At 38.6% G+C, this 18,475-nt stretch overlaps 4 protein-coding genes across 4 annotated transcripts; 3 read left to right on the top strand and 1 right to left on the bottom strand.

Moving 5' to 3' along the window:
* Positions 1-15,071, top strand: LOC143468117 (medium-chain acyl-CoA ligase ACSF2, mitochondrial-like). Its single transcript, XM_076965111.1, has 15 exons — positions 1-232; positions 418-613; positions 808-936; positions 1,086-1,258; positions 1,520-1,685; positions 1,989-2,084; positions 2,304-2,452; positions 2,522-2,613; positions 2,882-2,955; positions 12,348-12,455; positions 12,652-12,800; positions 13,124-13,265; positions 14,203-14,313; positions 14,489-14,557; positions 14,673-15,071. Exons 1-15 carry the CDS (start codon positions 102-104, stop codon positions 14,727-14,729), a joined length of 1,842 nt encoding a protein of 613 aa, XP_076821226.1. The 5' UTR covers positions 1-101; the 3' UTR covers positions 14,730-15,071.
* Positions 3,329-7,516, top strand: LOC143468115 (uncharacterized). The gene is made up of 10 exons (XM_076965109.1): positions 3,329-4,030; positions 4,118-4,279; positions 4,379-4,541; positions 4,753-4,946; positions 5,175-5,524; positions 5,677-5,852; positions 6,007-6,190; positions 6,488-6,591; positions 6,883-7,100; positions 7,333-7,516. The coding sequence occupies exons 1-10, from the start codon at positions 3,644-3,646 to the stop codon at positions 7,498-7,500; spliced, it is 2,106 nt and encodes a 701-aa protein (XP_076821224.1). The 5' UTR covers positions 3,329-3,643; the 3' UTR covers positions 7,501-7,516.
* On the top strand, positions 7,884-12,023 carry LOC143468114 (uncharacterized). Its single transcript, XM_076965108.1, has 2 exons — positions 7,884-8,926; positions 9,055-12,023. Exons 1-2 carry the CDS (start codon positions 8,450-8,452, stop codon positions 10,729-10,731), a joined length of 2,154 nt encoding a protein of 717 aa, XP_076821223.1. The 5' UTR covers positions 7,884-8,449; the 3' UTR covers positions 10,732-12,023.
* A 51-nt stretch (positions 15,072-15,122) lies between the features above and the next one.
* LOC143468116 (structure-specific endonuclease subunit MUS81-like) lies at positions 15,123-17,346 on the bottom strand. The gene has a single exon (XM_076965110.1). The coding sequence runs from the start codon at positions 17,261-17,263 to the stop codon at positions 15,284-15,286; it is 1,980 nt and encodes a 659-aa protein (XP_076821225.1). The 5' UTR covers positions 17,264-17,346; the 3' UTR covers positions 15,123-15,283.
* Positions 17,347-18,475: the final 1,129 nt, after the last annotated feature.

The following is an 18,475-nucleotide window of genomic DNA, read 5'->3' as shown; positions in this document are numbered from 1 at the left end:
CCTATTCTCTTGCAGTGGTTATTTACGTATGCAAGAATTTGCCGAGCTAACCAAACCATTGCTGCTAATTGTTTAGTTTTCAGGAAGAAATCCGGTAAAATATGGCTGCCCGTTCACTGCAAAAAGCCATAAATGTATTTCCTTCGTCCGTGGATCTGCTATTTCAAAACCAGACCGCTCGGGCTAAAACCGCTTTCCTCAACCTTTGCGTGACGAATTTGTGTACATCAAAGTAAGTGGTTGCAGTGTGTGGATGTAGCAGTTGTTTGCATGTTGCCTACAGTGTGAACGACATCGCGTGATATGAAGTTAACTCGGATTTTACGTTAGAATTTAATTTTTTTATCTTCGGGCTGAGAAAAGTCTTTGCACGACTTAAACTCGTAAATAAATAAAACGTTAACTTTGTGTTTTCAGTTCCAGGCTTTCAGCAGAAGATGGTTCGAACCATAAACTCAAGCACAGTTACTTTCATGCTCACTCGCCCTATCCACTTTCTGGACTGACGATAGGTGGCGCTCTAGAGAAAACTACAGAGAAATTTCCGGATCGGGAATGCCTGGTCTTTTGCGACACTGGAATCAGACGAACCTTTTCCCAATTTATGGAAGAGGTTAGTGTTGGATTATTTCAAGTAGTCATGTTTGACAAGAATTGGTTAATTATGCCGAACATACACAATTCCGCCTTAGCTATACTTCCAACTAAATAAAATCATTTTTGTATGTGATATTGTCGTACAGTGTCTATCCCGTTCGAAGCAATAATAACTTTTCACGATATTTAAAATTAATGTTTTGCTTGCAGGTGGACCAGCTTGCTGCAGGTTTTATAAAACTGGGTCTAAAAAAGGGCGACCGGGTCGGAATTTGGGGACCAAGTACCCTTGAGTGGGTTTTAACCCAATTTGCTACTGGAAGACTCGGAATTATCCTAGTAAGTGTTTCAGCCTTAACATCCTTGTTTATAAGCATCCGTGGGATATTACGTTCTCACGGAACCTTTTGGAATACTGGTTATGACAAATGTGAACGCATAAACGTAAAGCATGTTTCACTATACCTAAATTGTTACCATTTCTTCAGGTCAACATAAACCCGGCCTATCAAGTTAGAGAAGTGGAGTACGCATTGCGTAAGGTTGGCTGCAAAGGTCTCGTGTCTTCTCTTCATTTCAAGACACAAAATTACTACGAGATGTTGTGCCAAATTGCGCCGGAAATAGAACGCTCTCCGCCCGGGCAACTTAAGAGCACCAGGTTCGGCCGAATAGCCAACCGGCATTTACGTTGCTGTCTGGGAAATGTATAATTACATGCGGTCTTACAAAGTCTAGTTTTTTGTTACATCTACCTGTGATTATATGTGTATATACAAATTATTACATGATAGGCTTATACGAAAGGCTTTAAAGTCGTTTAGGCTTTCTCCGAACATATATGATAATGTACAGTACTTGATGTACTTTTTTTGTTCCTTATGATTATACCGCACAGTAAACTGTATAATTGACATTGCAGCTTACCCGACCTCACTACGATTATCATGATGGGGGAATCCCAACAGCCAGGCACGTACCGCTTTGATGACGTCATAAAAATAGGAGGACCGGCTGAAGTAGCCGAGGTTCATGACCGGAACAGCGAGCTTCAGTTTGACGAGGCAATCAACGTTCAGTTTACTTCGGTGAGCTTATGGTTACCTCTTTACTCCATGTCGTTGTTAATCTCTTGTTTAATTAAGTGAATTTTAAATTAAGTTGTTAGTTAAATTTTTATTGAAGGTGCTAGTCGAAGCAAGGTTAGATTTTGTTAAAGCTCACTTGTTGAATATATTTCTATTTGAAGTATCAGTAATTTTTTAGTTTAATTTGCCTTTATTCTGCACTTTTGACTTGATTGATGACCTCAAACTGTTCTGTGATAAAATTATTTTACAAATTTGTTCTTCTCATGGTTGTAGTGAAGTTATTTCACTGCTGTTGTTCAGGGCACAACCGGCCATCCAAAGGGTGCCACCTTGACGCATCATAATATAATAAACAACGCAATTCATATCGGGGAACGTCTTGGGTTTGATCGTGACGTAAGTGAGCGCTTTCTTGGCTTCCGGTGTGTGGTATCATCAACTTTCTAAGCCAGTTTTATCCTTTTTTAGCGAGAAAACGTTTTATTGCAACCAATGTAGCTATATACAATATACATACTTTTTTTGAACTTTTTTGTCCACATTACAATTTTACTAAGCATGAAATATATATACTGTAAGATTTTTAACGGTGGTAACAATACTATTTACCTTCAGCACGACCGCATATTATGCCAAGTACCGCTCTATCATTGCTTCGGTATGGTCGCCGGTGTTCTATGCATGGCGGTACATGGAGCCGCAAACGTTTTTCCCGTTGCCGGCTACGATCCAGTGGCGACCGTAAAGGCATTGGAAGCGGAACGGTAAGTAAAAGCATACGAATACCAGAATACGAAACGTAAACTTTTTACGTCACTCTGTGCTATACCCAGGTGCACCACAATCTTCGGGACACCAACCATGTTTATTGACGTCACTACGCAAGCTGAACTTATGAAACCGAATTTACCTTGTTTGACGAAAGGTAGATTTTAATTTCTATTTTTACTTTATACGTTTCGTAACAAACGATTTTATGGACAATTGGTGAGTTTGTTGTCTCTTGTCGCACGTTTGTCTTTATAGTCATTCTGAACAACACTTTACTTCAATTGGTTAAATGTGAAAAATGTTTAAAATGGAACTGAAAATCGCATCGTTCTATTTGCCTTCATCAAATCTACGTATGTCAGTGGTTCATTGATCAGTTAACTTGGCACACTACGACCAACTAATCTCTATCACTTGCCCAGGTGTTATGGCTGGCTCACCATGTCCAGTAGAAGTGATAGTTAAAGCGGACGAGGTTTTGGGAACAAAAATCCAGGTCAGTGGTTTAATGGTTGACTAATTTGTGTTTTGTTGCGTCATCCTAAATTGTCAACACTTAATGGTCATACCAACACAGTGTAAAATGAACGCAAGTAAGGTTGTAAATCCACCGAAATTAGGTTTACAACTGGCACTTTTAAAACGCAAGCAAATCAAAGATGCAATGTTTCTATGCGGGGCGTCTTTTATTATTTCTTTACCCAATAAAGTTCATTTTGCGTCTTTTGATGTGAATTTCAAAAGCCGCCCCAATTATTGTCAGCTAAGACCTACCCGCTTTCAGCTGCTATTTCTTTTCCAGAAAATTTTGTGGATTGATTCTCACGCCTTAAGGTAGCTGGCTTTTGTATTTACTATATAGAAAGCTGAATAAGCTAATTTCGTCAAGTAAGGCGGTTTTCCCGATGAAACAATTAAGTTAACATTCTACTTAACCGCTAACATATGTGCTAACAGGGTACTATATGTTAACAGAGCTGACATTGAGCTGAAAATAAATCTGCATTTGGATGTAAAAAAGGTATTATTGGTATTACAGTGAGTAAATGTCAGGCAGCTAAATTTGCAGGAGTTTAAGCCGTATTGCATTAGAAGCAGTTGATTTAAGCATATCATTTGCAAAATAATATATTGCAATATTATTTCGAGTTAGCCTACATTATACAGCAGATGAATTCGAGACAATGCGATTAAGCTCAATCCTGTTTACATGCTTGCTGAGCGTTAAGCTGGTCTTCACTTGTCCCGATTCTTGCAAATGCAATGAGCACAAACGTAGGGTTGTATGCGACGGTAATTTGTCACAAATCCCGCCTAATCTTCCATCCTCGGCCCACGAACTCGATCTCCGCGGGAATAGGATTTCGGTGATTCCGAACGATTCGCTCAGTCTTGCCCATCTCGTGAATTTCTTTGCTAACGGGAACAGAATCACAAAGATAGAGCCCGGAGCATTTCATGGCTTGCGACGACTAAAACAACTTAATCTGAAATCAAACAAATTGACTGAATTGAAAGCCGGAATTTTTCGAGGAATTTCGAAATTCACGAAGATTGTCTACCTACACGAGGCAAGTAGACTTGCATCAACTGTAATTGAAACTGTGATTTGCTTTGGCTCCCGTACATATTTGTTCTAAAGCGCCTTTCTTTCACAGAATGAAATCTCCTCCATAGAAAGCGGAGTTTTTCGAGATTTTGCTTCGGTTAATCTCAATGTACTCTCCTTGAGAAAAAATAACTTGAAAGAAATTAAAAAGGACGATCTACTCGGTTTGCGAAAATTGAAGAATTTATTCCTCGAAAACAACGAGCTGGAAGTACACTCTTTACCCATTTTGTGTGGTTTACTGCGCATACCTAATATTTTTTGTACACAGTCATCAGAATATTCATAAAGTGTTATATTTTCATCGTAGCTAATATCACCCATGGCCTTCGAAAGCCTGAAGAACATCCGCAAGCTAGCGCTAGATAACAATAAACTTGTAAAGTTTCCCGCCGCCACTTCAATGTTTCTGCTGTCATCGCTTAGTCTTGCTCACAACCTGCTGGAGAGGTTACCAGCCGACGTGTTTGCAGGTCACTATTTATCAAGCAATTAACATTGTAGAAATATTGAAACCGCTTACTCATGTCCTATTCTTGATGTGATACTGTATGTGAGAAATTCGCGAAGCAATTATGTTAAGTTTACTTTTCATTATATTGCACTGCAAAAACATTTCCATTATGACGAAACGTCAAAATGATGATCTTCGTCACCATCACCTAAAATATTTTTTTCTTGCAGGTATGCGGCGGCTTCAGGTTTTAAACGTCAGTTCAAACAAACTCGAATCAATTGACCTTTCACCTTTGTCGAGGCTTACGTCACTAGATTTAAGGAACAATAGATTGCGAAATTTGCCCGACCTCAGTAAACTCGTTGACCTTGAACAAGTTCACCTTGAGGGAAATCCCTGGCATTGCGACTGCGATATTCAGGTACGAATTTTGAATGATTTTTAGAAATATTTCTGCTTGATATTTAATTATTTCTGCTTTTTGAGTGTTTTAAAACGTCATCGTGATCGTCACGTCACGTCACGTCACGTCATCGTGATCCGTGTTTCAGCCTGCACGATAAAGCTGTGTGTGTTTGTGGATTCGTTGCATCATTTTCTGCTCTTGTAAATGACTTGTGTTGAGTTACTCTCGATATGTTACTCACAGGATATGCGCCGATGGATCGAGTCCACTGATTATGACGTCACGTGTGCAGGACCTCCAAACCATAGCGGAAAACCTTTGAAAAGTTTGAGCATCGAAAATTTAAAGTGTTCGACAACCGACGCATCTGTTCCTACAATTTCATCTCCTGTTTCAATCTCCACTGGTTTCAAACATACGTCACAATTCGACAACTATGACCTAACAACGTCAGACACCTTGGGCTTTTCCTGTGACTTCCGGTGTGTATGTTCTGCCCAATTACGTCACGTGAATTGCAATAGGCAGGGATATTCGAAGGTTCCACATCGGTTTCCTAGAAACACTGTTCTACTTGATCTGAGGAGAAATGAGTATGTTGATACTTTGTCATTATGAATTTGTCAATTTAATAACTTCATCTAAGTTCGTTATTATCTACGTATACGTTTTGTTAAATTCAAATCAACATAATTTACTGTAATAACTAATAAGCCAATGGTATAATTCTCTTTGTCGTTACCAGGATTCGAACCCTGTACAGCAACTCGTTTATTTACATGCCAGACCTGATCTCGATCCATCTCCAATACAATAAAATGAGCCGGGTTGAATCGAGAGTATTCAAAGGATTAAAAAAACTTATTTATCTTTACTTGAATTTCAACGACATCATAGACATTGATAAGAACGCATTCCAAGGTTGGTTTTGTTGACAATAAGCGTATTGTGTGGTCAATATAGTTTTGTTTAAGGTTTATGAAATTAACTGTTACAAAATCAACTACTGGCTGTCATTAGATGAATATGACCACGTGTATGTCTATGACTATTTATTGTTCAATGTTCATGTTAGATTTGGAAAGTCTTTCCTATTTGTTTCTCGACAACAATCGTTTGAATTATTTACCTGGCCAACTCTTCCGCCCGCTAGTGTCGATATTTGCCCTCTACCTACGTCACAATGATCTAACCGAATTAAACAATCGGTCGTTCTTTGGTTTAAATCGTTTGAGGTGGCTTTACCTGACAAATAACAGGTAATTTTGGTAATACTGTATTTGATTGATTGATAAAATAATTAAGCAATCAACTTAATTTAATTTTAACCTGTACTAAATATCATTGTCTTTGTGTAAACAATCGCCGTAATCACATCAACTTTTGCCTTGTTTTGTATTAACTTAATTACCAGATTATGGTATGATGATGTATATCATATATGTAGACATATAGACATCATCATCATATAGACATATACCATAATCATCATTATCATCACACCATATTACAATACATCATTACATTAAAATACCCTAATTACATCGTCTTTTTAGTTTGAGCGAGTTAAGTCCAGAACCGTTCATCAACTGCACTTCGCTTCAACGTCTGGTCTTATCTTATAACGAGATTACTTCGGTTTCGCGTAATTTGATTGCAGGTGATTTCTTGTGATGTAATAAATGTTATTTTTGTCCACATTTTTTTGCGATACATTTTCATGATAATCGATTGAAGTCTGTTGCCTTTTTCATGATCATTTTACGCAAAATAAACCCCAATGAGCAGCCGCTTTCGCCTTTCGGTTTAGCTGTTACACACGCTTTTATGTAGGGTTAAAGCCTTTGCATAATCACAGCAACACCCAGACTTAATATAAACCATAATTATGCATTTAAGCATTCTGTTAAGTGTGGTTGATAATGGTGATGATTGACGTATTTCATATCAGGTTTACGTCGGTGCCAAGACCTTGACCTCAGTCACAACCATATTGAAGAGTTGCTATCAATTGGAAAAAGCGCAGTCTTGGCCAATCTGAATTTAGCTAATAATAACTTGTCCCTGGTCGACGGGCACTTATTTGGTAGTCTGAGCAGCCTCAGGACGATCAATTTGACAGGGAACGCTTTGAAAAATTTGCCTTTGTTGCCTCGGACGCTACGTAAGGTATGCTTTGGTGATTGGCATGTTGAACTAAAATTATAGCATGTATTGTAAAGATAGGCATATTATTGCTTGCATTCCGGTTAAAATAATACGTTATAACTATATTCCACGATACCATTCATTTCTATAAATAGTATTTCTATTAATTTTATATTAAGTTTTTTTGGCTGACGATTAATTTGCATTGGAAGCTTTCACTTTTGGTTTTTAATTTGTTTTACCTCTCTATAAGGTTGATTTTGGAAAAAATCCTTGGAAATGCAATTGTCAAATGAAATCTTTGCAAAAATACATCAAAACCTCCCCATTCCTGTTGTCGAGCAATATTGATTGTCAATTTCCTAAGAACCTTAAGGGACGACCGCTTATAGATCTGGACCCGTTAGACTTCAAATGTTGATTAAATGTATAGCAGTGTATGGCGGTTTCTACATCTGTATACAGTACTTGCTTTTGTAATAAAATGTTTACAGTGTATAGCACATTCTGTAGCATTCTGCTTATACATTGCACCAACCATCATTGCATCAACTGATGATAAATACATATAAAGCATTGTATCCATGTTACAATGGACAAAAATATATGGGTTTCATATCCTCAAATAATATTACGTTGTTTATGCCAATGCTTATGGGAAGAGTCGGGTACTTTCATTTAAAAAAACTTGAACGCAATAAAGGAGTGTTTTCGAAGCCTTACAATCACAACAATTTGACAACATGCCTTCAATTAAAACAAAATATGACACCATGATTGACTACGGCCGACCGTAGCTGTGAAATGTAAACTGTACCGTTGAATCTGGACAAGTCTCATACATTACCTTATAGCGTAAGCTCGTGCAAATTTGTCCGGTGGCAACAATGCAGAAAGGTTGATTCATGGTTAGATTAGGCCATTGGCAGGAAGTTGCCAGGTACTTGAATTTCCGTAGTCTCGTATTTCCCACACAAGTGCTTTCAGTTTTCTTCAGGAAATGTGGCCGCCTGTGCTTTCTTTTCGAAGTTACACTGCTCGTACATGTAGGAAGACAGAGCACATTTTTTCATGTGATTTGCATTCTTAAGAGTAACACGAGCATTTGGGATCATAAGCTGCGTGCTCCGACCTACATCTAACAGGAAGGTTGCAGGTTGCACAGAGAACAGCAATTACTGCATGATATTGTTGGTTAATGCCATTATGTGTTTCTAGTCAAGTGTAGTCTATGAGCTTTGCTTACAGGGAAGTTAGAACAGCTTTAAATGCACTTGGTCTATTTACACCTGTTGACCTGCTTAGCATATTTACTGTAAATCTACATCTTGTTGTCAGCTTCTAATTGAAGCAACACAAATAACTTAAACATGTGGCGTCTGCTTCTTATGTTACATTTACCTGCACTTGCGTTTGCAAGCCAACCGTTTGTCTACAACTCCAACAACCAATTTGGGGGAATCACCTACAACAACGATTACCCTGACTACTACGACGATTCGAATTTCACAATGATATACGATGAAGATGGGAACATTAATGGCAAAGCGATTCTACCGGTACTTGCTGAATGCCAGGTGAAGATAGATTGTCCTCTAGAAAATAACTTGGTCCCAAATGCAGACGAAAACGTGGAGTGTCAGAAATACGTCGACTGCTACGATTTGTCTGAGTTTCCCAACAATATACCAAGGGATGCGTTCGCAATTGCAATCCAAGATTGTCGTTTTCCTGAGCTTAACTACGAGAATATGAAGAATTTCACGGGGGTTGCGGACCTAATGATAAATTTCAATGACTTGGTTAATGTTGCTTCAGGAACATTTCAGGCCCAAAGAAACCTAGAGGTAAGAGACCTTTTTGAAATACTTTGCAACCCAGTTATCACCTACATTTCCTTTTTGCCCAAATTACCACAAGGTAGAAAACTAAAATCGTCGTCAAACCTTTTTAACATATCTTCATTCTTTTGCAGCATCTTCGGATTATTGGCAATAGGTTGCCAGAGATTTGGAACAACACATTCCTTGGACTCGATTCACTCGTAACTATTGACCTGAGCAACAATCATATCCAAAGAATCGGCCGCGACAGCTTCAATCATTTGGCCTCAGTAGTTGAGCTTAGTCTTAATTTGAACCAGATCGAAAGGTTGCCTGATTATGCCTTTTCCGATATGATTTCATTGGAGATTTTGATTCTGCAACAAAACAACATCTCTTACATTTCCCCATACGCTTTTCAAAACCTTGCCAAACTGAACACCTTGAACTTGAAAACGAACAGCCTCACCAGTATACCAACAAGAGCGTTGAAGATTTTGCCCAAGTTAACCACCCTCTTTCTTGGTAGAAATCCCATTGAAATTGTCAGTCGAAGCTCTCTGAGAAGCATGACATCGCTAAAGTATCTTTGGCTTGAGGAGTGCCGTATAAAGCAAATTGCCAAGCGGGCGTTCAACAAAAAGAACCTCTATACGTTGGTGCTGGAAAAAAATAAACTGAAAAAAATTCCAAACATCGGAAGGCTTCGCCTGCTCAAAACTCTGATCTTAGATGGTAACCCTTGGGTTTGTGACATCACTGCTCTACCGATGATGATGTGGTTAGACCAGCACGGGTTCAGTGAAAGTAGTGTGCTTTGCGCTTACCCCGAATACCGAAGGGGCCGATACCTGAAGGAATTCTCTCGCTGGGATTTAATAAACAACGTTGGGGCCCCGGTACCAGTCCCTGTTACTGAACCCCCTACGATAACGGACGCAACCCCTACCACCCCAAACATTATTGTAACGACAACTGATTTCGTCATTACCGAAAAATCCGCCACTGATGCAGGATACGAATTGAAACAAAGTAGCACTGTTTCAGCAACCGAAGGTTTAAGAAAACGAACAAATTCCTTTGCTTCCAGTCCGGATAATTGGACTACGGAAAATCCTCCAGTTACAACGCAACCGAGTTTGCCTAAGTTGCAATACATCGACCAAAACGGACTCAACTTTCATCGGTACAACTTTACTCCAAGTGATGAGAGCGTTACGTCATCAGGAGAAGAACCGTTCACAACGTCATTGACATTGGTTATTGACTACAACTCAGCCCAGGGATCGGATTTAAACATCGCTGTTTCAGGCACCGTTCGGGACAATGTGTTCCACTTTCCAACCGGGCGCAACAATCCCCCTAATGATGACGATTTTGATGTGGAAGATGATCTCGACCCTAACTCGGACTACGTCCATCTAACTAAGGACCAAAACAATAAAGTCGAAGAACCTTTTGACGTCACCGCGGTTGTCGCTGTAATCGTCGCCATGTCGCTCGCGGCAATCGCTATGATCGTCTTCTTTATCTGGATTGTCAGAAAGCGACGATTGAGACAGCGGCGACGGATCGGTCATCGCGACGTGGAGATATCCCTTGGAGCTAAAGAGGAAGCGGGCTTCGCCGCAGATGCCAATTCCACCAACGGTTATCGTCTACATCGGTCGAGAAATGGTAAAAGGCGGCGACCAGATAGCGGAAAACCCCGCGAAAATGGCGTAAAATCGTCGAACGAATGCTCTAAGAACGCAAAGCAGGGAGAATACGCGGAGTGCCAGGGCAGTACACAGACAACGTGTGGTAACGGAGATGTGTCAAAAGTGTGAGCGACATGCTAAAATACGACTCCTAATACCGGACAAGATACGTGTTAGAACTTAAGGGGTTTTCAAACATGCCCAGGGAAACATGTCATTAAATCGAAGTAGTCCAACTCCTGCGACCCTTTTAGATTGTTTATTGAATGCACAGCCCACTGGCCCAGCCACTGCGGCGCCGTAATTTGTCCGTCTTTGTCAAAACGAGGCCAATTAAAAGAAATAACTTCCGCAAATGCTGGTATGGACACGGGTGCAGGAGTGCATGTGCAACTTAATAGCAGTATTTTCTAACACTGTTGCCTTCATGCCCGACAAGATGAATGGTTTTGTAAGTTCCATGATCGAACGAATAACTGCGATCATGTACACGTTTAAAAACATTTTGTCCTATGTTATATCAGCCCTGGGTAACTACAACTTTTAGATTTATATCAATTTTAATGTTTTCTTTGACGATGCGGTTTGTTGATGATCTGTTTTATCTTATTCGAAATACTAGCTTGAGTTGTACAATTGCAAAACAAGTGTTGATATATACGTCTTGACTCTAACCCTAAACCGAGTCACGATTCCTGCTTTGTTTAAATAAAATACAAAGTAATTAAACAGTTTTGTTTTATCAATATATCTTATGTTCATTTACAAATCTTTCGAACGTTATTATAACCGCTGGAATCATACGTTTTTCGTTATTTTTGTTGTTTATTATTGCACTATTCCTGCGTTCATTGGTGGCCCCATATAGGCCTATGGCCCTGTGGTGTTTTCTTTCCATTTGACTTCTGTGACGCCATAGGCGGGCCATATAGGTGACCTGAGCTCGTTCACTGCCGTCGTCGTTTGTTTTGTTTATGTTCTTGATAGTTCCTAATTTTAGCGTCGGCAATATTTCACATCACCTTCGTGTTGTTTCCCACAGGCTGCAACGTACAGTAACAAAACCACGAATTTCTTTTTCGCTTTATTTATCGTTCATTGCCCGCGAAGGCATTTTCTTATCGGTATTTCAGACATACAACTTCGCGAAACACTCCGCCATTATATCAGCAACCAAACGAGGAAGTGAAAAGCGGAAATTATCCAACCAAAGCAGCCTATTTGGAAGCTCAATGTTGTTAAATCGGTAAATGACGTCGAAACTGCATTTTCCTTCCCTGTAATATCCTTTATTCTTTTATTACCATGTAATACTAAACCTTCCAAGTGCTTTTGGTTGCATTGTCACGCCAGTTGGTGGTTGGCGCGCGTTTAGAAATTACTTTTTGCCTTTTTGCTACACAGATAAAAATAAAAGACAAATGAACAAAAGTTTAAATTGTTTTTTGCTAAACAGCAGTTAACCTTAGGATTTCAGTACAGGATCGGTCAAAAACTTCTACTAAATGGCAAGTTTTACAGTAGTTGTGCGGTAGGTACATAGCTTTCTCTTGTAGAAGGCATTGAAGTCAATCGCAAATTATAATGCCCAAGATTGCTTTGGCAAATTATGACAAAATTAATCACTTCATTGGCAGAACATATTTGGTTTCCATTAACTTTTTAGTGTTGTTATGTCCATTCTTGACAATACACTGCGGACAAAGTCAGCATCATTAACAAAACACGGCAGTTGTTGGTTGCAGGTGGCATACGGTTCGACAGAAACAAGCCCAGTGGTGAATTTGATGTTCCGGGATGACCCACATGACAAGAGAACCACCACCGTGGGAAGAACTCTCAGTAACACCGAGGTGATAAATGCTGCGTGCTCTATTCCGATGTACAGAGTTCTTCGCTGCATCGTGCTTTTTTCAAATAATTTAAAATTGAAAGACAGCATTCGTGTTTGACGGAATAACAGTCTCTAGATGTTGGTTCTTATAGTATATTGCTTATTGCACATCATGTGACTTGATCAATTATAAGTTGTAAGCTATTTGTTTTTAGTGCAAGATAGTTGACGACCAAGGAAACATTGTTCCTATCGGCGCACCAGGAGAACTGCTGTCACGTGGCTACTGCGTCATGCTGAAGTACTGGGGAGACAAAGAGAAAACCAAAAGCGCAATCGACCAAAACGGCTGGTACCACAGCGGGTAAAGCACAACTACATCAAGTCGTAACCTCTACTCTTTAGCGCCATCCCACGATGTGTTTTGTGGAAGAAATGCTTTATTTGATTTACAAAAGTTTGGTATAACAAATGCTTTTTTTTCATAAATCAACATGGAGGTTAGTTTTGGGGGCTATGCTGATAGGCTATACTCGTTATGCATTGTGGCCTGTAACTGATATGACAACCAATTTCCATCGAACCTTTGGATTTTTTAAAACGCAGTGGGCAATGTAAATTTGAAACGACTGTGGTAAACTTTGCATGTGATGAGTGGTGAATGAGTAAATATCTTTTATCCAACAGAGATCTTGCTGTCATGGATGAGGAAGGATACACAAGAGTGGTCGGACGCATCAAGGACCTCATCATAAGAGGAGGAGAGAATATTTATCCAACAGAAATTGAGGATTTTCTTCATACTCATCCTATGATAGATGACGTACAAGTAAGAAGATTTGCTAACAAGCAATGAAATGTCCGATACTCGGCAGCAGAGTTGTAATGACCGGTCCCTTTATGCAAATACTTGACTAGATTCCCTTGTTAAGAAATTACTTTCAATCAATCAATCAATCAATCATTTTATTTTTCGCCAAAAGCGTGGTGGGGACGAAAAATCAAGCCAATTGTTACTAACACGCGCCAATGAACAGGAAAAAGTGACAAAGCCGAAAAGGCTTAAAACGTGCTCCAGAGTAATAACGTCAATATTTGTTGGTAACAGCTAGCACGGCCACTAAACCTATAATTAGTTAAATCCATAAAACATAAGTTGTAAAAGCGAAAATTAAGCAGACGAGTAGGTGGTGTGTTTAAGCAGCTGATGAATGAAAATTGCTTCAGTGCTGTACATCAGTGGATGGGAGAAGAAACCCCATCCTGGGCAAGAGCCCAGTTTCTGGTGGCCATAACACTAAGAAAGGGCGTTGTTGATTAGCCCGAGTTTGTACAGCAAGAATGCACACCAATGATAATCTTTGGAAGATGTGATGACAATACTGCTTGTTGCAAGATGAATACTTCTCTGGTACATCGACAATGATTTACTGACTTTAATAACTTTAGTCAGTTCTTTTCGGTCTCAGCGTTAAGATAAAATTAGTTTTTCTTTCAATGAAACATATTAAGCCTAATGTGTTACTTAAAACTAAATTTGTTTGTCCACAAACACAAACGAGGCAACAAAACAAAACAATTTTTTTAAATTCCGCATGTTTGCCGTTAACAGAAACGGAATTTTTATATTCTGTATGACTTAGCTTCAGGTATCAATTGACCTGAATCGAGTTTTATTTACTAAATGATTTGACTTGAGTCATTTCTTTCAAAAGACTTGGTTACGACTTTGCTCAGTTGACATACTGTGTGTTACCTGTGTCTAGGTCATTGGTCTGCCAGACCCTAGAATGGGTGAGGAGGTGGCAGCTTGGATCAGGTTAAGAGAAGGTGAAAGCATTACAGTGGATGAGATAAAAGAGTTCTGTAAGGGCAAGGTAAATGCTTTGCTCTTCCTTTTGCTGCTTATGCTCTAAATGCTTTATCTTTTTTAATTTCTTGCATCAGATATAACTCAAGCTATTCTCATATTAATGGTAATTCTCGAGTATTGGATTCATGATGATCGACTTTTACTTTTTAGACTTTTTAATCATTTACATTTACTTTCAGATTTCACATTTTAAAATCCCAAAATATATCAAGTTTGTTGAAGAATATCCTTTGACAATAACGAGAAAGGTGAAAGTATTTATATTATCAGCATCGTGTTGCCGCTTGTTGCAATAGTTAAAATTTAGAAAATGTTTTTTAATTAAATTACATTGTTTTAAAACACTTACTAATTAATTTTTAGGTTCAAAAATTCAAAATGAAGGAGAGTTTTGCAAAAGAACTTGGTTTAATTGACTGAAGCAACGATATGAGAATAACCTAATTTATATGTAACAGGTGTTTTGCTATCAAATTGTGCTTGAAGCCTTATTGAATTATGAAATTAAATTTGAGTGTTTAAAGTAGGAATTCATTGTATTATCTTAATTCTTATGCAATTATTTTTATATTACTATATTTTACCATGTGCCTTGCTAGACTCTTTGTGTGTCTTATAATCTATCCATGGTGTATATTTCATTATATATTGCTGCAAAATGCTGTTGTTATTGACATTTGTTGCCCTATTGTGCAAATAATTCTGTATCCTTAATTCTCCGATTGTATAATTACATGAATATTTTCCAAATCTGGCATAATCTCCTGCCTGAAAATCCTTGATTCTGTGGTCATTGAAAAACAGTGCAAGATATTTACATAAAGAAATGTGTAATTACAACAACGAAAAGTTTAAAAGTTTGAACAATTTAGTATGAAAGTATATAGTTGAAATATAAAACGTAGTCCAAGCATTTAACGACACACAAGGACAAGACAAGACACACTTTCAAACACCGATTTCACAGAAATCACTCAGGTATTAAACAAGTGGTACACACAACGACTCAAGCTAATACCCAAGTTTCTTTGCAATAAACCAGTTTTAATTTTCGAAAGCATTTCTACCTTGCTTTTGTGGGCAGGGCAGCATTCATACGCCTTAAGCAAAAGCTGTGGTGTCGGATAGACTGAAGTAATGGCTTGAGCTTTGTCACATGACATTCCATGGATTTGCATCAACTGACGAACAAACATCTGCGAAATATTAAGACCTTTACATTTCATGTTTTCGTCGTTGAAGTCGCCAAAAGTCAGTAACCTGCACTCTGACTTTGAATAATTTGACGAATTCTGACTGTCAGCATTGGTCACAGATTGCATGTCACAAGCTTTCAGAGTCTTGTCTTTATACATACGGTTGAGCTGAGTAGTCATCTTGCTTAAGTAGAGAGCAGAAGCTGCAATATTCTGAGTGTACTTGACAAAAATCGAGTCTGTTATTTCCGTGTTAAGCAAAGCCTGGCGCAGTGTCTTCTCCGGCAGACTTTGATGCTGAATTTCATTTCGGCCTTCCGCCAGGTAGATGATGTTGCTCACACCACATTGTTTCAGCCGAATCTTTTGCTCATGAAATCTTCCATCTCTGATTGACTGTGCCAAGTCCGACATGCATTTTCTCTCTACTACGTAATCCAATACAACTTCCTTTGCCGATTGATGAACAGAACACAGCTGCTTCTCTCTTGCTATCCATACGAAATCACCAACTTGTAGAACTCTTTCAACCATCGGAACATTTTGTTTGACCAGTTCCCTTTTCATTTCTTTTTTGCGACTGTCACCACACAACTCTCGTGAATCAACACAAAGTAAGATTTCAAACTGGCTAGGCTTAAGCTGAAACTCAATTTTATCCCCAGTAACTGATCTGGAATCACTACGAGATGGGATGATCAGATTTGAATCTAAAGAAGAGAATTGCAATCCTTCATCTGTAGTTAGTTTTAATCCTCCAACAGAAGCGTTTTTTATTAAATCTACTGATTCTGAAAACTTTGATTGGGTGGATTTTGCTGACAGCTTCACTAATCCACTTGTGGTGTTTTTCTTGCTGCTCAAATTAGGCAATTTTTCATTGTCATCATCACTCGAGCTTAAAGTGAGATCTACAACATTTGTTGCAGCAGCTGGAAAATCATAATCAGCTTCATCTGAATCAGATAACTCGATCCACTTCTTTTGAGACAAATTTCCAGTTTCCACAGAGCGTGGAGATGGATTTGTCCTGGTTAAGGTGGGAAAACTTGAATCTTGTCTTTCGGCAAATTCTAATTTTTCGGCCAACACTTCCCCTGCCTCTGTAATTTCATATTTTGGTGGGTTGCTATACTTCTTCACCAGACCCTTGCTTATTAAAGTTGACATGCTACACCATGCCGTGTATTGACTACCAGGATCTGGCACAGTGAAGGATTTTGTCGAAAATGGTTGAGCTTCCCTTTGCAATTCTGCTTTCTTCATGTAACCATTGCTGTTCGGTTGTTGATTATTTTTATACAAAGTTATCAATATAGCATAACCGCCTGAGTTCTTGGCTGGTATGTAAGTCCTAGGTTTTCTGTTGGTTGCAGGTTTAGTTTTGGTCGGCTTGGATTTCTTTGTCTTGTTTTCTTTGCCGAATTCTTCTAATGTTTTCCACCAATTCTTGGACACATCCCTGGATTCTTCCAAATATTCATGCGGAGACAAGCCTTTGGCCTGTGATTCTTTTTCCAGTTTCGCATCAAGCATGCTACAAATTTTGTTTCCAAAATTTTCTAAAATCATTGCTTCTTTTCCATTTTGTAAAGGCAATGGGTATTTGCTTAAAGTCTTGAAGGCTTTGTTGTAAGTGTGGTAAGCTTTGCTTTCCTTCTGCTTAGCTTCATCCCGCCATACTTGCAAGTAACTTAAAAACAAACGATTTGGACAATCGTCCAACTTTCTCTTTCGACCGAAAGTAACCTTATCCATGCAGTAAGATTGTCTGGTGAAGTAAATCAGATATAACTGTACATAACAGCAGTCTAAAACCAAACCTCATGTTAGTGGCTAGCTTTAGCTTGTCTATTGGGGCTTTCCCGCTCTTTTTGTAAACTTGTAAATGGGAATTCTCCCTTTTTCAAGATTTAGTTTTATGCGAAATAGTTTGACATCGAAATGAAATTATTTGGTTAGAAATTTGTTTGCTTGATTTAAATTGTTATGTATCTTAATAATTTTTTTACGAGCAAAAAGAACAATTTTACTCACAACAGAATGTATATTCGAAAGCTTAAAATCTGTGGTACTTGTAAATAAAAACGTAAAATACGCTTACCTATGCTAAAGTATTATAGTTGCAGTAAGTGGTTGCGCCCTCTAACAAACGTGATAGTTGCTATGTCTCTCACGCTACATGCTGATAAAAAAACATCGCCAATTCATAAGATTCCAGGAAAAGCGACTAACTTTTTCATTTTCCCTACTTTAGTTTGTGCTTTGTGCAACCTTCTCCAATGATGGCAACCTAGTTTACGTTTTGAGTTGTAGTATTTTCAAAATGATTTCAAAGTGGGTAGTTTTGAAGTTTCTATGCTAGCCTAGGAATTCGCAGATGTAGACTAAAACTGACTCAGAAAACTTTGACTTGCCTATCTAATCTTTCATTCTCTAAATAGCAGTCAGAACTCCGCGTTGACTGACTGAAAGCAAGAGTAACACAAATAAGAACAAGATTTGGCTATCAGCAGGTTATTACCGCGCACGTGTTTCATCTTTTGCAGCGGTAATGGATGTCGGGTAACGGTCAGACGTGACGGTGACGGCTGGATGATAGTTATGCTTTTATTACTGAGCCGATCTTAGATTGGAAAGTTTGCAGAGAGCGGTTTATTTTTCAAGAAAATAATTGAATAATAGCTAGCCAGCTATCCAATGTCACAAAAATGAAACCTCTTATATATTGAAACTGCAGATATTAGCCTACTTTAAAAGTTAAAACGAAGGACACAAGGGTTGGCTGTAATCCAAAGTATACCTACCCATACCGACCATATTGGAAAGTGCGGCACACACACGCACAAAGCTCATCAACGTGTACACATTTTGCGTTTACCTCTTTATAAATAAACAAAGCAAAGTTGCTTCGTTGAACTTAATTTATAAAACTAAAAAATTGACACATCAATGCACACTATCTCATTA

Source organism: Clavelina lepadiformis, chromosome 8, assembly GCF_947623445.1.
Source record: "Clavelina lepadiformis chromosome 8, kaClaLepa1.1, whole genome shotgun sequence".
In the NCBI taxonomy this organism is placed as follows: domain Eukaryota; kingdom Metazoa; phylum Chordata; class Ascidiacea; order Aplousobranchia; family Clavelinidae; genus Clavelina; species Clavelina lepadiformis.
This window is presented reverse-complemented; position numbering and strand designations above follow the sequence as displayed.